Source organism: Nanorana parkeri, unplaced genomic scaffold (assembly GCF_000935625.1).
Source record: "Nanorana parkeri isolate BGI_ZX_2015 unplaced genomic scaffold, ASM93562v1 scaffold645, whole genome shotgun sequence".
NCBI classification, from domain to species: domain Eukaryota; kingdom Metazoa; phylum Chordata; class Amphibia; order Anura; family Dicroglossidae; genus Nanorana; species Nanorana parkeri.
This window is the reverse complement of record NW_017306913.1, coordinates 235,111-255,104: the sequence shown is the minus strand read 5'-3', so window position 1 is coordinate 255,104 and position 19,994 is coordinate 235,111. Positions and strand designations below refer to the sequence as shown.

General features: G+C 40.8%; 1 protein-coding gene across 2 annotated transcripts in view; it reads left to right on the top strand.

Moving 5' to 3' along the window:
• The first annotated feature begins 2,174 nt into the window (after positions 1 to 2,174).
• The window catches only part of EPC1 (enhancer of polycomb homolog 1), a 26,619-nt gene continuing 8,799 nt past the window's right edge, over positions 2,175 to 19,994 (top strand). Inside the window, exons 1-9 of one of the 2 annotated variants that reach the window (XM_018563255.1) lie at positions 2,175 to 2,358; positions 3,544 to 3,689; positions 4,180 to 4,386; positions 5,444 to 5,592; positions 5,831 to 5,978; positions 6,291 to 6,458; positions 7,515 to 7,604; positions 7,701 to 7,849; positions 9,420 to 9,772. In XM_018563255.1, coding sequence (XP_018418757.1) covers positions 2,259 to 2,358; positions 3,544 to 3,689; positions 4,180 to 4,386; positions 5,444 to 5,592; positions 5,831 to 5,978; positions 6,291 to 6,458; positions 7,515 to 7,604; positions 7,701 to 7,849; positions 9,420 to 9,772 — 1,510 coding nt within the window. In that variant the 5' untranslated portion in view covers positions 2,175 to 2,258. The remainder of the gene's footprint in view (positions 2,359 to 3,543; positions 3,690 to 4,179; positions 4,387 to 5,443; positions 5,593 to 5,830; positions 5,979 to 6,290; positions 6,459 to 7,514; positions 7,605 to 7,700; positions 7,850 to 9,419; positions 9,773 to 19,994) is intronic. The other variant, XM_018563256.1, reaches the window with a different exon arrangement.

Genomic DNA, 19,994 nt, shown 5'->3' with positions numbered 1-19,994 from the left:
TTGTATTCTTTGCTACAAATACTAGACATTCTCTGAGTGACCCCCTGTATTTTTAGAGCAGTTGGTAATCCGCTCAGCACTGTAGTAGCCCTGCCTCCTGCAATGCTTTACAGTATTCCCAGCAGCTGCTCAGGTAGGCATACTTGTAAACATTTTATACTTTGGAGTTCAGCATTAAGAAATCCTCACTCCTGTGTCCAAAATTGGTTTCAAGGAAAAGATTTTGCAGTATTTACAAAAACTTTTTTTAAATATTGTATCTTGCTAGTTCTGGGATGTAGTGGCGGCATTCTTCTGGCTAACCCCCCCCTGCCTTATTTCCACCTGGTGATCCTGCCAGTATGTGATCACTCATTGTACTTTTGTCTATTTAACTTTTTTTCTGGGGTCTAGTTACCCCTGCCAAGACTAATATGTTGGTTACCATTGCAAGCCTTGTTCTGAAAACGCTAGTCACTCTCCTATCTCTGGTTCCAGTACTCTGTGTTCGAGAACAGGAAACGAGGATACAACATTTATATGTCAGAAAACTGTCAGAATTCCTTATGTTCTGCTTGTTGTGGGCCATTAATTCAGAAAACATGCCAAGCAGCAGCATGATTGGTAAGCCACCAGCAGAAAGAAAGGCAAGCATAGCTGCTTTATGTTCAGTCTTTCAGTGCTCCCTGTATATGTTCATACTACTTTATTTTCAGACTTGTTTTGGTAATCGTTCTTTCCCAAATTATTGCTGTTTCTGCTGATGCTTTAATCCAATATCCTGACATGAAAAAAACAAAAAAGAACCTTGTACATCATGTACTTAAGTATCTGAAAGATCTGTCTTGTCCAAAACAAGTCAGAACTACCTCTGTGTGATTAAACAGGTCAGAGTACCTGCCAAAAAAGGGGTAGTCCATAATGAAATGCCTGATACGGCATAAATGGCACTTTAGCATCCAGCCTGCAATATGCTCTGATCCACAGAAACCAGGTATCTGCTCTCTTCTCACCCTCTGCCTGCTCCTAGTCTACACTTTGGATGTGGGGATTGTGTGACCTATAATATAGATTCCACTTTCTCTGTCTGACATCTATTACATAAATGTGGAAAGAGAGAGTGATGCACGCTAATATTCAATGTTCTTTTTAATTTATTCTCCACATCATTATTTAATAATAATATCGAGTCACATGCAAAGCTGTGCTGAGTTAGTTTCTCCTGTATTGGCATTAAAAATTCATAGTATGATTTTTTTTATTTTTTTTATTAACAACATTGCAGTGTGTTAATGACGCATGATAATGAGTAGTGAGATGGCAATATGAATAACGCAGTGAAAACCTGGGTTTCATTATTTTCAGTGCGTTGTTTGCCAGATACTAATGGAGCAGTTTGGTGTTTTCATAGACCTTATTATCTGTTTTCTTGATGTTGGAATTCTACTGCTTTACAGTGCTAATTATGTGACTGGGCATGCTATGCTGTCACACCTAAGAGCCTATTTATAAAGCAGTGAATCTGAAATGAACCAACCATTCACTGCTAGTGAATTGTCCAGGTGTTTTCAATGACAGTGATTGGTTCATACCAGCAAATGAGTCACATTCACTGATTTTTAAATATTACCCCTAGTGTAACCAGTTCTATAGGATATTTTTAATATAAAAAGATATGTTCAAGGCCTCAACCACACAGGAAATAAAATATGTGCATTATGGAGCATTTAGAGCTCGTTTCTAAACACACTTGGAAGCATGTAATGCATTTGCTGTGGCTGAATGCTCACCTAGACGTTTAGCAGTATGTATGTGTATTCAGTCTAGCTGCGTGTACACAAACAGGACCTTTTTTTGCATTCGTTTACATGCATTTAGGCACATGAAACGTTTAAACGATTGTAAATCCGGCTAAACACAGGAAAAAGTGTTCTGGGAAGCATAATAGTTATTTTTCACAGATAACAGGAGGCCATGTGCATGGAGCCTTGGGGTGCTGACAGGTTACAGCAATACTGCATGTTTTCTGTTATACGTGTCAATTGTACATATAATTTATATTTTTAATGAGGCCTTTCTCTGTCCCTATGATCTCGATAAATTAACAGACTTGAAAACCGTATTGTGGACTGTTCTGGGAAAATAGCATGCAGTAGAACAGAATGATCATCTTGAATATCGTTAGCAATATTCATTAACATTTTTTTTTTTTCATCTAGGAACATCATCTCCAGCGAGCCATTTCAGCACTGCAGGTATATGGAGAGAAGCGGGATAACATGGTTATCCCAGTCCCGGAGGCAGAAAGCAACATCTCCTATTATGAATCCGTGTACCCAGGGGAATTTAAGATGCCAAAGCAGCTCATTCACATACAGCGTAAGTAACACTTTTCGTCTATTAGTGTGGTGTTGACTCTATTGAATTGTTGACCTGAACTGTTATACAAAGCAAATTCTTTTCCTGATATTTTATAACTAAAATGTGAATAAATGTGTCTTGGCAAGTTTCTCCCCAACCACATTTGATGGTGCTTGGGTCTGGTGATTGCCCGCCCAGGTATGAAGCACTACAATATTAGAAGTACCAGGTATTTCTTGGGGTTGTGAGTAAAGTAATAATAGTCCCATTTAGGGTAGCTGCAACTATATTCAGTTTTCCATTCATGGATGGCACGCTTTCTACTAATTCGTCACTTCTGCACCACCAGTTTGTTCCCTAGAGCCATCTTTATTATTATTATTCAGGATTTATATAGCACCAACAGTTTGCACAGCACTTTACAACATGAAAGGAGACCATACAGTTACACTACAGTTCAATGTAGGAGGGCAAATTCTGTGTATGTTCTGGGTCCACTCTTAACCACAGGATTAAAGGAGAACTATGGGATTAAGGCTTTTCCCCATAGTTCTCCTTAGGGTAACGGAAGGACACAAACTAGCGTCCTCCCGGCACCCTAGGCTCAGTATACTGCGAGCTGTAGCTCGCGGTATACTGAGACGCCGCAGCTGAAGCGCATCCCGACAATTGTGCCGGGATCCGCCCAGCTGTGTGACTGACAGCTGGCTCTGCCTATCTAGAGGCAGAGCCAGCTGTACCCTCCCCCGTCCGTTACGCCAGTCAGCGCTGGCAGGGAGGGGGGAATCCCAGAGAGCCGTGACAGGATCGAGAGGTGAGCGAACGCCAGTATGTGTTCGCTCACCTCCCGATCTACTGAGCCGACCTGTGACAGTCTCATTGTCACAGGTCGGCTAGAACTATGAGGTGAGTGAAAAGCGCTCACCTCATAGTTCTCCTTTTAAGGTTCTGTAGCTCTCGCAGACCAGCATTTATGTCTGGTGTTTGGCTAAATTGTAGAAGAGATAAAAAGGTGCATTATTGTAGTTGGGAGACACCGGGGAAGGTAAGCACCAACAGAGAGAATAAGTTATTCAGTGAATTTTTTTACTTTTGTCCTGAATGAGAAAAGTACAGGTTTTCTCAAAGTATTTGGGACAGGCTTGTGGCTGAATAAGCTTTGATTTGCTGCTCATATATAACGTTTTCTATGATCATTTTTAGCTTTTAGTTTGGATGCTGAGCAGCCAGATTATGACTTGGATTCTGAGGATGATATCTTCGTGAACAAGCTCAGAAAGAAATTGGACATATCTCCTCTACAGTTTGAAGAAATGATTGACCGGTTAGAGAAAGGCAGTGGTCAGCAGGTAAATAATGTGTTCATGTGTTTTTTTAAATTTTTTTTTTTTTCTTTGTATGTTTTACATTCTGTACTGGAGGCCTGGTTCACACATAGGCGGTTGTTGAGCTGTTTTCACACGTTTGTTGCGTGGTTTTATTTTTTTGCGCGATTCTGCTTTTAAAAAGTGCATGGCTCTCAATGCATAGAGAGTGCTATGGGACCAAAACCGTGCGGCATCTGCCTGAAAATAGCGCCTGCATCTTTTTGCACGACAGGCAATATTGCATGTGCAACGCACCACTTAACTGTACTATCTCTCCATGGGTTTGACTATAGTGCACAGAGTGCATGCGCGGCATAGAGAAATTTGACAAGCAGCTGTGCAGTAGCCAATATCTCGCTGCATCGGGCCAGGTGAGCAGAAGACCAATGGGGGTTTTCACAAAATAAGTGTAACTGCGCTTGCTCTTGCACTTTAATAAAATGGATCTAATCTGAACTTTTTCTTTCTCTAGCCTGTTAATCTCCAAGAAGCCAAGTTATTGCTAAAGGAAGATGATGAGTTGATAACGGAAGTGTATGACTATTGGATTAAGAAAAGGAAAAATTGCCGTGGCTCCTCCCTTATACCAGCAGTGAAACAGGAGAAGCGGGATGGCTCAAGCACCAGTGATCCTTATGTAGCTTTCAGAAGGCGTACAGAGAAGATGCAAACAAGGAAAGTGAGTAAACTTAACACTGGTTATATCTGCTGCCCCAATGGTGATATTGTTATAGCCTGTCGCTCAGATATAGGTCTACACCTGTTGAAGCACCAGTCTTTATTTTGATGTTAATCTGTGGTTTTTTTTATAGTTGAACTGCTGTAAAAATCATCTCTTAGTGGCTATAAATGGCAGGAATAGATGTAGGATGTTATGAAAAATAGAAGACACAGAAGCTACAGTAAAAGCTCTGTTGTTTTTTTTTTTACTGCAGTACAAATATAGAAGTGTTTTACATTTGTTGCCATTCTTCCCTATAGAAGGTGTGTTTTGCTAGAACATATACCAAACATGCAGTAGGCAGTGGTAGTATTTTTTTTTTTTTTTTTGCACATTACATCAAACTCATGCATCTAGCTTCCCAGTGACTAAGCCCACTTCTGTGGATGCATTGGATTGTAGACATAATGTGCGTCTTACTCCAAACACATGCTAGAAGGTAAATTGACCCTTGTATATATGCATGTGAGATGGGGACCTCAGATTGTAAGCTCCTTGAGGGCAGGCACTGATGTGAATGTGTAAAGCGATGTGTAAATTGAAGATGCTATAAAAAATAGTCGTTTTTTATCAAAGATGCAGCAAGTAGGGTTTTTTAAACACCCCTCAAACTTGCCTGCGATACCCTTAGATATTATGTAATTCTTCCCAAAGAAGCTGATTGCAGCATGATTTGCTGTCTAAGGGCTGGTTTTAAACATACATGCTCAACTAGTAAGATGCCACGGTCACCATGTAGAATAATTAGGACGACTATATATAAACATGTTGTCAAACTCGCAAGGATTTATTTTATAATTTTTTTGTTGTTGCAAAAAGCAGTTTTATGCTATTAGGATAATCTAGATGTCACAGCTATCTATCCTCTCCTCAACTACAGACACAAACATTTAGCTATTCAGACCAAAGAGCTGTATGATGCAGTTGGTGCTTCCGTCCATTTAGTTAGAGATTAACATTATTCTTTTAGGATTTTCTTTTCCTGTCTATAATGTCGTAATTCCTATTCTTACAGAACCGAAAGAATGATGAGGCTTCTTATGAAAAGATGCTAAAGTTACGCCGTGACCTTAGCCGAGCAGTTACTATTCTAGAAATGATTAAGAGGCGAGAAAAAAGCAAGCGAGAATTATTACATCTAACACTGGAAATTATGGAAAAGAGGTATACCCGATATGTTTCGTGTTCTGTGTATTTGCGTACACAATTGGGGCTGTCCAAAAAGTAGACTATTATTTAAGTTAATGGCCATCATCAGTGGCTTATTTAGGACTGTTATTACTGTTAAATATTTTTTTGCCTCAGGGATGTAGTCCTAAATGTTATTTAAGCTAAGATTATTTTTCTTTGTAGCCTAGATGCTCAGGCTCCTCAATTAAAAGTTTGTCTCTTGCTGCTGCAGGTATAATCTGGGTGACTACAGCGGAGAGATTTTGTCAGAGGTAATGGCACAGCGTCAGCCGTTGAAACCCACCTATACCATCCCCATCATCCCAATTTCTAGCAGCCCGTTCAAACATCAGGACACTACAGAGATTAAAGTTAACAAGGTATGGTGATCTTGTTTTTGTTACTGTAAAATATGTGTTCATCCATTTAAAAAAACCTTTCACAGTTGTAATCTGCATTTTATCCTGAACTTATTCTGCAGAGCAAATCAGGGCAAGCTTGTTGCACATTTTTTGTAAAGATTAATTTTGAATATGAACTAGTTTTAAAAGTGAATTGAGCTGATATCTATACTCCTTTTTTAATATACCAGTAATTACAACTGACACATGTCTATATAATTCGATTTTTTTATATATATTCTTTTCACAGGTTGAAATAGACTTGATAATTTTTTTTTCAATGTTTTCCAGCAAGAGAAGTCTGATGTACGACCGAAACGAAAATATGAGAAGAAGCCCAAACTCTTACCCTCCTCCCCTGCTGCTCAACAAACAAGCCCTGCTGCACTGCCAGTGTTTAATGCTAAAGATCTGAATCAGTATGATTTTCCTAGCTCCGACGATGAGCCGCTGTCACAGGTATGCAGATGATGGTTTTTCATGCTAAATCTAGTTGTCTAGTGTAGCATATTTATCTCAGTTACAGAGCTGGCTGGGAATGTAATTCAGGCAATATTATAAATACCCTTGCATTCGGCTTCTATAACCTATATAAATGTAGTACGTGAGGTTAGTGGTGTGATCGTTCATACGTGTCACTTGCTCTGCACACTGACTTGCTATAGTAGAGCTTCCTTTCTTGAGCAACAGCTCATACATGTGCTAAACTCCAGCTTAGGAAGGACTGCGTCATTACTTCTAGGTCCTTTTCTCTTTCAAAGCATTACACAACCAACTTGTCTGGGACAAATGTAATATCTAACGCTTCTACCTCTTGTCACTAGAAATAGTTGCTGATAGTTTTTCTTTTACAAAATGGCTAAAAATAAAGCTGCTCACTTAAATTAGTCCAATTTTACAATGTCAGTAAAATCTGCTTTAAATTTAATGACTATGCGGTGTGAGGGCCTACCTTGAACAATCCATTCCATTTATAAGCAGTTGGGTAGGCCCTCGCACTGCATGCTTGTTGGTAACCCTAAAGTATATTTAAAGCCTGAGAATGAACTCTCATTTGCTCCGTTTTGATCTGTTAAATATACCATTGGAATCATTTTGTTATATCTGTGTAAGAAGTGCAAAAAAACAAACATGTTGAACTTGTCAGAAATTCAGATCTGTCCTGTGTTATCTGCACATTTCCTGTATTCTCTCAGGCAGCCCTCTCCTCTCTTGGACTACAGAATGATTTGCCTTTATGTTGTAGAGATCAAAACAGAAGCCAATTATTATTTAAAAGTGATATATCAAATTAAATACAGAAATATGAAATTCTGAGTTTTGTACATTATAACCAATGGCAGCAAATGCCCTGGGTATAGAAGTTGTTCTTCCCTCCATGCGCTCAGGTGTTAATGAGCCATAAGCCACATATTTTACTACTTTTTAGAAACTTGTTGCATGATAAGACACTTTTAGGTATTTATAGCAATGCAAAACATGTACTAAAATATATTTTTTGCTTTTCTTATCTAGGTTATGTCAGGTTCATCAGAAGCCGAGGAAGAAAATGATCCAGATGGTCCCTTTGCTTTCCGTAGGAAAGCCGGCTGTCAGTACTATGCTGTAAGTTTCTGAGCCTTTGGCACTTGTAGCTTTCATTTTCTGATATAATACGATTTAATTTGGATTTTAATTTTGTTTTGTTTTTTCCCCCCCAAGCCACATTTGGACCAAACTGGCAATTGGCCATGGTGTAGTCCAAAGCAAGGAGGATTGGGAGACACACGCTATAGATACTGCCTCACTACCCTCACTGTTCCCCGCAAGTGTATTGGATTTGCACGAAGACGGGTTGGGCGCGGTGGAAGGTAACTTTTGTAAACTATACATTAATAAGTCACAAACACAATGCTTTGTGTGAATTATTTTACAGGGGACTTCACTCTGTCTAGGGCCGTGCTAAGAGATCTAATGCTCACCGGATGTAAGAGATATATTTAAATCTACTAAATCACTTGAAAAGATTTCACAGTGTATGGCTACCCTTAAGTGGTTGTTTTAAGGTAATTTCCGCTCTACACTCACTGTAGATAAATCGATCACTGTAATTTAAAAACACATGTACCAAGACGATACCCCTGCAGTGAATGTCACTGCTTCCTAACTATTTCAGTTAGCATTTCATTGTAGTGAGTCTTTAGCTACTCCTTTTAGGCCTCATTCACACTGCCGCACATATATGCGCGTATTGTCCCACATGCAAATAAATGGCTCCATACACATAGCTGCGTATGGAGCTGTATATTTGCGTAGCGTAAACATGCGCAAAAACAGAATGGAACCGAGATGCGTCCTGGCTGCATATTTTACGCTTACAGCACATTCAAATTCCTTTTACGAGTGATGCATTCTGGGATTGCATATAGTGCACGCATATACGCGCATGTAAATGCGTATACATACGTGCATATACGCAATATACAATTTTGCGTTGTGTGTGAATGAGGCCTAACAGTAAATCATAGATTTTAAAAAGCCACCTTTTTGCTCACATTCCTTTTCTAAATTATCTTCCTTTGCCCTCTTTGATGATATATTGCTAATAGCCTCTTAAGAGAACCTTATCCTCCCGACCTCGCTTCCACGAGGCTCTTCACTGCTCTCACATCATGGTGGTTACGCATTCTCTTATCATCGAGGCCTAGTCTTCTTCACTCGAAAGTAGGGATGCACCGATAGCGGTTTTTCGGTATCAAGTACGAGTACCGATATATATTGCTTTCGGTCCTCGCCGATACTGGTGCTTTCACTGGCATGGAGCCGGCTTCTTGGGCAGCGGGTAATGATGTGCCGTCCGGCTTCCTGATTGCCTGGGAGCCAGCTCCATGTTGCTTGGTCGGCTTGAATGTGATTGGCCCGGAGGCTGCGAGTAATGACCGGCTTCCTGATTGGTCTGGAGGCTGGCTCCATGCTGATTGGCTGGGAAGCCGGCTTTCCTGCTAATCAGGGAGACGGGTCATTACTCGGCTTCCTGATTGCACGTGAAGCTGGCTCCATGTTCCCCCTACGGCACTGCAGATCAGAGGAAATCTTCCTCTGACCGGAAGTTGCAGTATCGGGGGAAGGTATCTGAGTATTTGGGCAAGTACAAATATTTGCCCAAATACTCGGCATTGGCACTCATTCAGATACTAGTATTGGTGCATCCCTACTTGAAAGTAATGCCATACACTGTCTACTGTTATGATTTTACTGCTACTCTCTGACATTTCTTATTCGGTTACTGGTTCTTTTCTATGTTTTCACTGTCATCTTGTACTGTTGTATTTTGGTTATTTTACTTCTTTCAATAAAAATTTACCTGGGGGCGGGAGAGGTCACACATTCCATTACAAGCATAAGATTTCTAACATGCATCCTTCTGATGTCCCTCCGCAGGGTGCTTCTCGACAGAGCGCATTCGGACTACGACAGCGCTTTTCGTCAGCTGGACGTTGACATGCTTTCCTCTCCTGAACACACTTCAATCAATTTATTTGCCAATACCTCAGAAACGAATACCTCGGATAAATGTTTCTCTAAAGACCTCAGCCAGATATTAGTCAATATAAAATCATGTAGGTGGCGCCATTTTAGGCCACGGACAACATCCCTACATGACAGTGACAATGTTGACTTTTCCTGTAGAACGTTTCACAAAGGTATCACTCGAACAGGCACAGCACAACCTGGGACCCAGACTTGCAGTACCTCGACATCAAGTAAAAGTAGCAGTGGTTCAGCACACTTTGGTATGTGGCCTACTATTGTGTCTACTCAGTCATTTCCATGGAAACATGCATGTCACTGCGGAGAAATGTATGCCACCTTACACATCTCTTCTACAGAAAGGATCTTTGCCGTTTCTGTGTGTCATGGTTTTGCGGTAACATACAGCTGTTGGTTCTTTTGGAATATCTGTTACAGCTTTCATTTGTTTCATACCTCATTCATACATTTCTGCCATATAGAGAGTCTTGCTTTGTTTTGTATGTTACATAGATCTGTGGCAGAAGGCAAAGTGTTAAATGGCAGAGGTATTGATTTTCTACCATTCATATTTTTGCTTTTTTTCCGACCAAAAATGAATAGCTACTTGTATGGTAGGGGACACAATTCCTATTCTTTCTTTCCTCTGTTTCAGTTTTATAACTGACATACAGGATGTATGTGATGCAGCTGAACTTAAAAAGGTGAACTATATGTTTGGTATAAAAAGATGGGCACCTAAAGCAAGGAAAAACAAATGGCATGCCAGTGTGTTACATTTTCTGTACTGGCTTTCAGGGAGCTTTATTTAGAAGCCAGTGTTAAGGTAAAGAAAATAATAAACATTTTCAGGTTTATCTCCAGGTTTTACCTATGCAGAGTGCTTTAGGGCCCATTTACACCAATTGTGGTGCATTCCAGAGCGGCAGCTGCTGGCCCGCACAGCAATCGGCCGCAAAACGTCCCCGCCCCCCTCCGGTCCACTGCAAATGCTGCATGCTCTATTTTTCGCATCTGTAGTGGACCGGAACGCAGGCAATGTTTTGCCACGCTTTCGATCGGCGTGGCTGGGGTGCCATTGACTTTGATGCATCGCCCCACCCCAGAACAAAGGGGGAAGTTTTGTAAGCGATGTGCGTTCCAGCAGCTGCCACTTTGGAACGCACCACAGTTGGTGGGAATGGGCACTCAAACTATTTGACATTTATAGCAAAGTACAGGATAAGTGTAGAAATCCTGTTTTTAAGCATTGTCTGTGTGTTAACATTCACCTGTCACTAATTTTGGCAATTCAGAATGACCATATGATGGGAAGAAAAGGCCTTAGCAGATTTTAGATATGTATGGGCAAAAATAAAAAGGTACACATGTTGCAGAATATGCACAGGCATCCAAATTGTGCTCTTGTCATTTGTTTGGCTTCTTTTTCTGCTATAACATGCTTGGTGATCCTGACAGAATGCCAGCTTGCTTCCTTTGATGGCATGATAACACGGATACTCCTGCATGAAAATGTCAGTCAGTCATTACTCTTTAGTCTGATTCATGTGTAGGCTATTGGTGTACATGTGGACGTCAGCACAACTTCTTCTGATTTCTTTAGTCCCTCCTTATGTATGTCAGTCATTGCTTTCATGCCCCTGTGCTGGCTGAGTGGCAGGGAGCAGTCCTTAAATCACTCCCCTGTACAGGCTTCCACTGCTCATGGGAACTGCCATTTTTATGGCTATCTGCACGTCGCAGAGGAATGACGTGGGTGCCGAAAAGCACTGCAACGTTCCAGGCAGTAATATGGATAACTAGTAAAAAAAAATCTATAGAAGCAAAGAGAGATATGGCTCTTGGACTACTTTAAGATACCTTGTATGTTCATTGAGGTATAGAGGGTTTAGATCTGCTAGTCTTAAATGAAAGTCATATGTCAGAATGACCAGAAGATCCAGAGATGAAATAGGCTGAAGTTATAGGAAGAGCTCATCTTACCCTGGATTACTCCCACCCATCTTCTTAAGTCTTGTTATTTCAGAGAGACCGTCCATCATTTTAGATGTGTATATAAACCCTAACAATGAACTTCTCTTCTTTTCTCCCTTTTGGTCCCTTCAATATACCGCTGAAGGTGCTTTTGTTATATCTGTTCATTAAGTGCAAAAATATAGCTGTTCCTTTGTGCTTCTGCTAACTTTTATCCATTGCCATTGTTTCCATTTCTCTCTCTGGATTACAGAACACTTCCTCACTGTTCTGAAGAGGAAGAGGTGTTCTGTAGGCTGAAACACTTTCTGTCCTGATGTTTTAACATACCATGTACCTCCCAAGCGCTGAGATCTTTAACCCTTTGTTAGCACAGACAGTGTGTGCATCTAGTTTACAAGGAAGCCAAAGGTAGTCCATTTACAATTTATCTGTTTTTGAGTCATCCAACACTCGAGCACAAATGTGAATAGTCCCTAAAGGACATACAGAGAAGCAGGGAAAAAAATAAATGTGCCTATAATTAAACTAATTTAACCCCCTTAAAAAATTTATATAATTCAGCTCATCACTCCTTATATGTGGTGGCTGTATTTGTTTTCATTGTTAATGCCAGTAACTTGCTTCCTGTCCTAGGATGACAACGTTCACTTGCTGTACTGTATTTATGTATTAGCAGTGTTGTCACACTAGGCCACACTCCTGATTTAGACTACAAACATCTCCTCTCCTAATCTCCATTACATAGAAGTTGTTCTATAGTTCACAGAAAATAGCTGGGAAGGCAGAGAACATGGTTTAGAAATTTTAGTTTTGTGCCCATGAAGTTACAAGGACACTGAATTTATAATATAATTAAAAGGTGTTTTTCTGTACTTGCAGAAAATGTAAAAGCTAATGCAGCCACCACAACTAAGGACTGGTAAGCTGCAATATATTAAACTTTACCACCATCACTGTATAATAATATAGATAAGGAGGGGGGCATTTATCAAGCATATTAGCAATACAGAAGCAGATCAGGCTTCCTCTTACTAAAGCTGGCCATACACCAGCAGAATGGATCTAATCGTTGGGGATCTAATCAATGTTCCTTTCTGATTATAGCGATGAGGAAAATTTGAAGGAGCAAGATGGAATTTTTTCCTTGTTTTTTATCTAAATGAACAAAATTCTATCCGGGAATTTCATTTTTGTTTGAGGGGGTGGGTGGGGGAGAGAATGTGCATGTGCTGAGCACAATAGAAACCTGTTTAGTACATCTGGAATTGTACTAATTGTACTTCCATTCAAGTATGGATGGGGTTTAAGGGGCTTTTGAAGAAAATGATTTCACTCAATCGATCTTGGCATCATTGAATGATCTGAGGGACAATTTTATTTCAAGTGAATGTTCAAATTCCAACAACCAGCCGTAGCAATGTTTCTGGGACAAGTTTACGTTGTCTTTACAACCCCGGCATTTGTATTCTTGGGCAGATTTATTACGGAAGATGACAGACTTTCACTCTAAACAGAAGCATTATTATGAAGTGGAATGGTTGTATTCGGGCACGTTCAGGGCCCATTTACACCAATTGCGGTGCGTTCCAGAGCGGTAGCTGCTGGAATGCACAGCAATCGCTCACTAAACTTCCCCCTTCGTTCTGGGCAGGAGGGAGTGTGGCAGTGCATTGAAGTCAATGGCACCACAGCCACACCCTCCACCCGCAGTGCGATTGAATGCGTGGCAAAACATTGCTTGCATTCCGGTCGAAAAACATTTTGTGAACGCAAAAAATAGAACATGCAGCATTTTTTTGCATTCAAAGTGGACTGGAACCCAGGCAATGTTTTGCCACGCGTTCGATCGCACTGGAGTGGTGCCATTGACTTCAATGCATGCCACACCCTCTCCTGCCCCAGAACGAAGGGGGAAGTTAAGTGAGCGATTTCTGTGCGTTCCAGCAGCTACCATTCCTCTGGAACGCACCGCAATTGGTGTGAATGGACCCTTACCCTGTTATAAATCTTTCCCACCATTTGTCCCACTGCTTCTTTTTAGCATTACCTTGCTGTGAGACAGACTTGATAAATGTCCTCCCAGAGTGCTCTTTTAGCCTTCTAGAGACTCCATCTTTCCTGGATTTATAGGTCCGCCTAAGCCAGAGATAGGGTCCCTTATATCTGTGATGGTTTGAGAGCTGAAATAAATTGATGTCGTGAACATATGATTCTGTAAGTTTGTAAATCCATTGGCTTATTTGCAAATTGTTAGATAAATGGTGTGCTTTAACTATTGTAGTTCATATATCAAGTGAATAGCAATATACCCTTTGTCCTTGTCTCTTATTTAGTGGGATCTCTTTGAAATTGGAATTTGTATGTAGAACTGGAGAACACTCGTGTGCTGTGCTTAGTGCTATATGCAGGTCTAGAATAATGTTTTCATTTTGCCATTTAGTAAATTCTGAACTCCTTGTTTGGCTACATAATATAACATAGAATATGAACAAAATTTGAATATTTTATTCAAGTAGCCATAGAAAGTGTTTTGATAGCCCATGCTTTGCAATGTGCACTGTAAACTATATTTAAAGTACAACTGTCCCTGCAAAAGGAAATGTCTGCTTTTTCTCCAAGCCCTCAACACAGATGGCTTTAAAAACCCATTTGTAAACAAACCAATCACCTAGGAAAAGACTTGCCTGCCTTGGCTCCAGTTTGCAAAACTTCGGGAGGTACAGGTAGAATCACCGTAGCTCACTGCTGCCTCTAGGCATAGCTAGGTGCTTGAAATCCCACCAGAATGCACTTTTACTGGCCTGGAGTGCTTTTTTGTAGGATGTTGGGCTCCAAGCTTTGCAGGAAGGCATAATGATGTCACCCGGAAGCATTGCAGACCAGGGTCAAAGTCTGTTTACAAATGCAAAATACTTTTTAAAGCCATTTGGAAGGAGGGGGGAGCGACGTTAAAAAATAAATAAATATCACAGTACAGTTGTCCTTTTGAAGTAGACACTTCTATCCTAAGCATATGAACATAGTTGTAACATTATCGGCACCATTGGCTGTTTCAGGTGCAGTCCTTCCCAAATTGTACGGCCCAAGAAGATAAGAGCTGATATTCAAATTTAGACTGTTACAAGTCAGCAGCTAAACCTTTTATATCCATCTCTGAGCACTCCGCTGACTTATGTCTGCTGCCCTGCAGAAAGAAGTGACCCATGACTGTCACAGAAAAGGGACTTGTGGGCTGTGATTGACAGCCTGGCTTCACCTTCTCTGTGTGAGAGGCAAGATGGCAGCACCAAAGGGGGAAATAACTAGGTCCCAGGGAATCACTGAAGCACTGTTTACGTAGGTGAGTTGTTTATAAGCCTGATGGTTTAAATTTGGCATTGGTTTTTATATACTTTCGTAAATGGGGTTTGTTTGTTTTTTGTTTTTATTTTATCTTTTTTGTTTGATTTGTATTGCTTTTAGTGGATTGCTAGTATGGATGATGTAATAGTAACAAATGCTATCAATGTACCTTATTACTTCTAAACTATGGATATCACACTGCTTGTCACTATGCCAAAAGTATGTCTATGTACAGAGTAACAAGCACCACACTTGAAGGATAGGGGATTATGAGCAAAAACTATAGGTGCATTCTGTATATTCATATATAGCATATTCTTAGAATGTCTACAAGATGTTTTAGTTGCTTTGCAAATCTATGAAAAATCTCCCTTGTCCATGGACACCAGCACATTGCCAAACACATTCCTGATGTCTAAAAGAACAGCAGTGTAGCTCTGGTGCCTGCAAAGGTACCGTTTGTTGTTATTCAGAACTATCCCTATGTACCGGTGGAGCCCTTAGATCCTAGGCCAAGCTGTACAAGAGGCCTCATGTTCTGCAATGCCTCCTGGTATTTGAGTGAAAACATAGTCACTGTCGCTACCTTAGAAATGTGCTTAACCTGATCAGATTCACTTCACGGGCCTGTGACACAATGAAAACAGGGAGGTAGGTTACATTAAATTCTGATTTTATTTCAACTGAGAACTACCAGCGCTTGGTCTTGGCACTGAAACCAGTTTGTTGACAATTGCGATATATTTGAAGTAGGAATGTCTCTCTGGAAAGAACGCTAGTCATCATGGGAGGTTCAAAAAATGAAATCATTTCTGAAACACTTTTAACCCTTTCGCTGCCAAGGACGTACGTCGTACGGAGCTACAAAAGTGCTTCCAGCTGGCCAGCTCAGTACGTCGTACGGACCTGGCATTTACAGTTCTACTATAAGCTGATGGTCGCTTTAGCGACCATCAGCTTATAGTAGAACTGTTCAGCAGACTGTCCCCTTTAAATTAATGTAAACTTGTATTTTTGGATGGAACAGAAGAAAGGACCATAAGGATAGGGGCATGGATGATGTTTACAGCTGTTGGGGCATTTCAGTCTTCAGCAAGTTTTACTATTGCATAGAAGGGGGTTCAAGGATTTACATATTATACAGACGTGGATACATTTGTTGGTACCCTTCCATGAAAAGGAAAAACACACAATTGTCTCTGAAATAGCTTGAAATTGTCCAAAGTTATTGACGTCCATCGTTGAAGATTCCAAAAATCTACAGAATGTTTCAAATAATGAAACAAAAATAATTGGACACTTAACCTAATATATTGTAAAACAAACCAACAATTTCTGTATTCTCGGTGAGACTACTGCACCTGCCAACAGGTAGTTTGGCCCACTCTTATTGAACAATCTGCTCCATCCGTCTCAGGATTGAAGGGTGCCTTCTCAGGACTGCATGTTTTAGCTCTCTCCATAGATGTTCCATAGCATTCAGATCAGTGATCATGGAAGGCCAGATACTTTGTTTTTAGCTGTGTGTTTTCTGTGATTATCCTGCTGGCGTACACATGACCTGCTGCTGAGACTGAACTTTCTCACACCGCAGTGCTTTTCTCTCCAGAATTCCTTGCCAGTCCTTAGATTTCATGGTGCCTTGCACAGATTGAAGGCAATGTACATTGACTTTGGAGTGCAGCTGTTCACACTATCCTTCTGTTCAATCGGGGGTTGATTTTTTTTTAATGTTCCCCCTCTCAACGCCATATTGGCTACACTCCCATGGACATTAAACTTTAGTGTCACAGGAACATCAAGCTACTTGGAGATGGTCTCCATCTTTACTTTTGACTCGCTGGCCTTTCATTTTCTTTCTGATCTGTCCTGTGCTTTCTCCGGTTCATGTTCAGTGTGGTGAACACAATGATACCAAACAGCAGAGTGACTACTCTTCTCCATTTTAAATAGGCCGATTGGTTACAAGATTTGAAGACGAGTGGTACTAAATACAGTTTGAAATATCACTATGATCCAATTATTTATTATCTTTTGTAGGAGTACCAACTGTGACGGACTCCAGTACTCAGGATGAGTATGTCCGCCGCTGTCTTCTTCCTTGCTCAGGAGATATTGCAACCCGCTGATCTGTAGCTCTGTTTCCCCAGTCACTGGTCGAGACACAAGTGTCGGATAAACAAACTCTCATTTATTGAGCAACGGCACAAACTTTTATACACAAAGTGATCAGATCAGAATATAATCTCATCACATCCACCCTGCCCTCCCTAGAAATTCTGTCTTCACAACCCCGCAGGGGTCCACCTGCTCCAGACAGCCATAGCAGGAGTCTGGCCAGAATGTCCTTGTCCTGAGCTCCTTCAGAGTACAAAGGGAGATAATGAGGTGGGGGGGAGGGGGGGTGTCTTTTGATAACCAGGTTAGACAGTAGAACATAATTAAACACAACTCAACACCAATACACATTTAACTTCTAACCTGATGACCATGTCGTCACGCCAACATCTGCCCATTTTTTAGAATAATATATTTGTAGAGTAAGCAATCATTTTATCTATTTTCAGACTTTCCTTTACTCTGACATACCGAAGACCTACAAGCATTGTTTCAATGAGCTGTAAGGTAGCAACAATTTTCTTCACGTCTATATATTGATGCAAGCAAATTAACACGTCATGGCTTAGAAGGGTTTATAAAAGTTATTTACATAACACAGTTCCCCGGAGAATGGTCTTCTCATGTGCTGTGCTGTGCTGTGATCGCTACTTTTCAGTATGATTCTGCTTGCATAAGGAGGGTTTGCGTGGTAGGGCTACATCACTACATGTTGATATAAATCCCAGAACCAGAATGCCCCCTACATTCCCTTCAACTGTGCCATAAGCAGGGAAGCTCTGTGGGCAGAGATGGTCATGGCATGTACGGAAGCGTGCATAGAGTTTGCAAGGTGGGGAGCTAGTTAATACATTAGGAAGGGGAGCAAATCTAGATTTTATTCACCTTCCGCTTTTACAGTGAGATTTTAGTCTTAGCATGGTTCCTTTATCTTGTTGGATAAGTTAATCTAATTTCTTATTTTGATAAGTAACAATTTAAACTTGTAAATATTGCCATCTTAATATAAAAATCTGAAATTGAGGTGTGCCTGTTTATATGTTTTGTGTGTATGTATACATGTGTGCAATATTGGACTGATATGATTCCTTACTACATATGTAATGGTAGGAGGACATGTCCTGTGATCAATGCAAATTTCCTGCTGTGGGTGCATACTGGCAGGAAGAATGCATGAATAATTAACATTGTGTTAACAGTGTGTTGAGAGAAATGTTGGGATTGTTGATCAAAATATAAAGCATGTTTATTGTAATTGTTCCATTAGGCTGGGTTCACACCATTTTCCGGACCAGATCTGGAACATAGTGTATTGTGTTTTTGCCGCGATTTGGAATTTTTTTTTTTAGCTAAAATTGTCTTACAGGTGCGTACCATGCGTTTTTTGGTGTGTTCCAGTGCATTCCAGACCAGACAAAATAGGACAAGCAGTATTTTTCTGGTCTGGTCTGGAATGGACTGCGCTGGTGTGAACAGAGGCCAGAAATAGCATAGGGCTACATTGGGATTCATTTTGGGCCCGGAAACAGTCTGGACTGGTCTGGAGGTAATCTGGATGTGGTGTGAATGGGCCCTCAAAGCTGTGAGATTGGTGTTCACAGTCCTGATGGCAAAGGAGTTTCCACTTTCTATGAGAAAATAGAAAACCCTCGTTTGTTGAAGGGTGATCACTGCTCTTCTCTTCAGCTGCTCTTCACTTCATGCATTTGCAAACCAACATGTTCACCTAAATGCCTGGGCAAATCACTGGTTACATTTTAAATATTTCAGAACAGGTAGAGGATAAAGATGTGTGTCAGTGTCATATACTCACTGGCCACTTTATTAGGTACACCTTGCTAGTACTGGGTTGGACCCCATTTGTCTTCTGAACTGCTTTAATTCTTCATGGGGCATTGATTCCACAAGGTTATGGAGACATTCCTTAGAGTTTGGTCCATACTGACATGATAGCATCACACAGTTGCTGCAGATTTGTCGGCTGCACATCCATGAGGCGAAGCTCCAGCAGTCTGAGCTGTTGATACAAGGCAGGATGGATCCATGCTTTCATGTTGTTTGCATCAAATTTTGACCCGACCATCTGAATGTCACAACAGAAATCGAGACTCATCAGACCAGGCAACGTCTTTCCAATCTTCTATTTTTCCAATTTTGTTGCGCCCTTGCAAACTGTAGCCTCTGTTTCCTGTTTTTAGCTGACAGGCGTGGCCCCTGGTGTGGTCTTCTGGGGCTGTAGCCCATCTGCTTCAATGTTGGACGTTGACAGATGGTATTCTGCATACCTTGGATGTCACGAGTGGTTATTTGAGTTACTGTTGCCTTTCTATCAGCTTGAACCAGTCTGCCCATTCTCCTCTGACATCAACAAGGTATTCTTGCCCAGAGAGCTGCCACTCACTCAATATTTTCTCTTTTTTGGACCATTCTCTGTAAACCCGAGAGATGGTTGTGCGTGAAAATCCCAGTAGATCAGCAGTTTCTGAAATACTCAGACCAGCCCATCTGGCACCAACAACCATGCCACGTTCAAAGTCACTTAAATCCCCTTTCTTCCCCATTCTGATGCTCGGTTTGAACTTCAGCAGACCATCTTGACCACGTCTACAGGTCTAAATGTATTGAGTTACTGCCATGTGATTGGCTGATTAGATATTTGTGTTAAGCAGTTGAAGAGGTGTACCTAATAAAGAGGCCAGTCTACCAGAGCTGCCATTCCTGGCTTGTGTTTTAAAGTGCATGAATTGGTTTTATCTAGTTCTTATTACTTTACTACTTGGTGTGAGTTAAAGGGAAGCAGCATCTTCTTATCTGCCCTTTTGCCTGATATGCACTTGCCATGATATTGACTTACCAACAAGGATTAAGATAACTTACCGGAGGTTGCACATTCAAAAACAAGTCACAATTGCCATGATTTAGGCCCGAGTTGATTTTGGACTGCTGGAGTTAGAACTTTGAATATTGGTCTTATACTTCTAATGTTGCCCATAGACTTCTGACAGATATGTTGGTTGTGTTGTGTTTTTTTTTTTTTTTTTTTTTTTT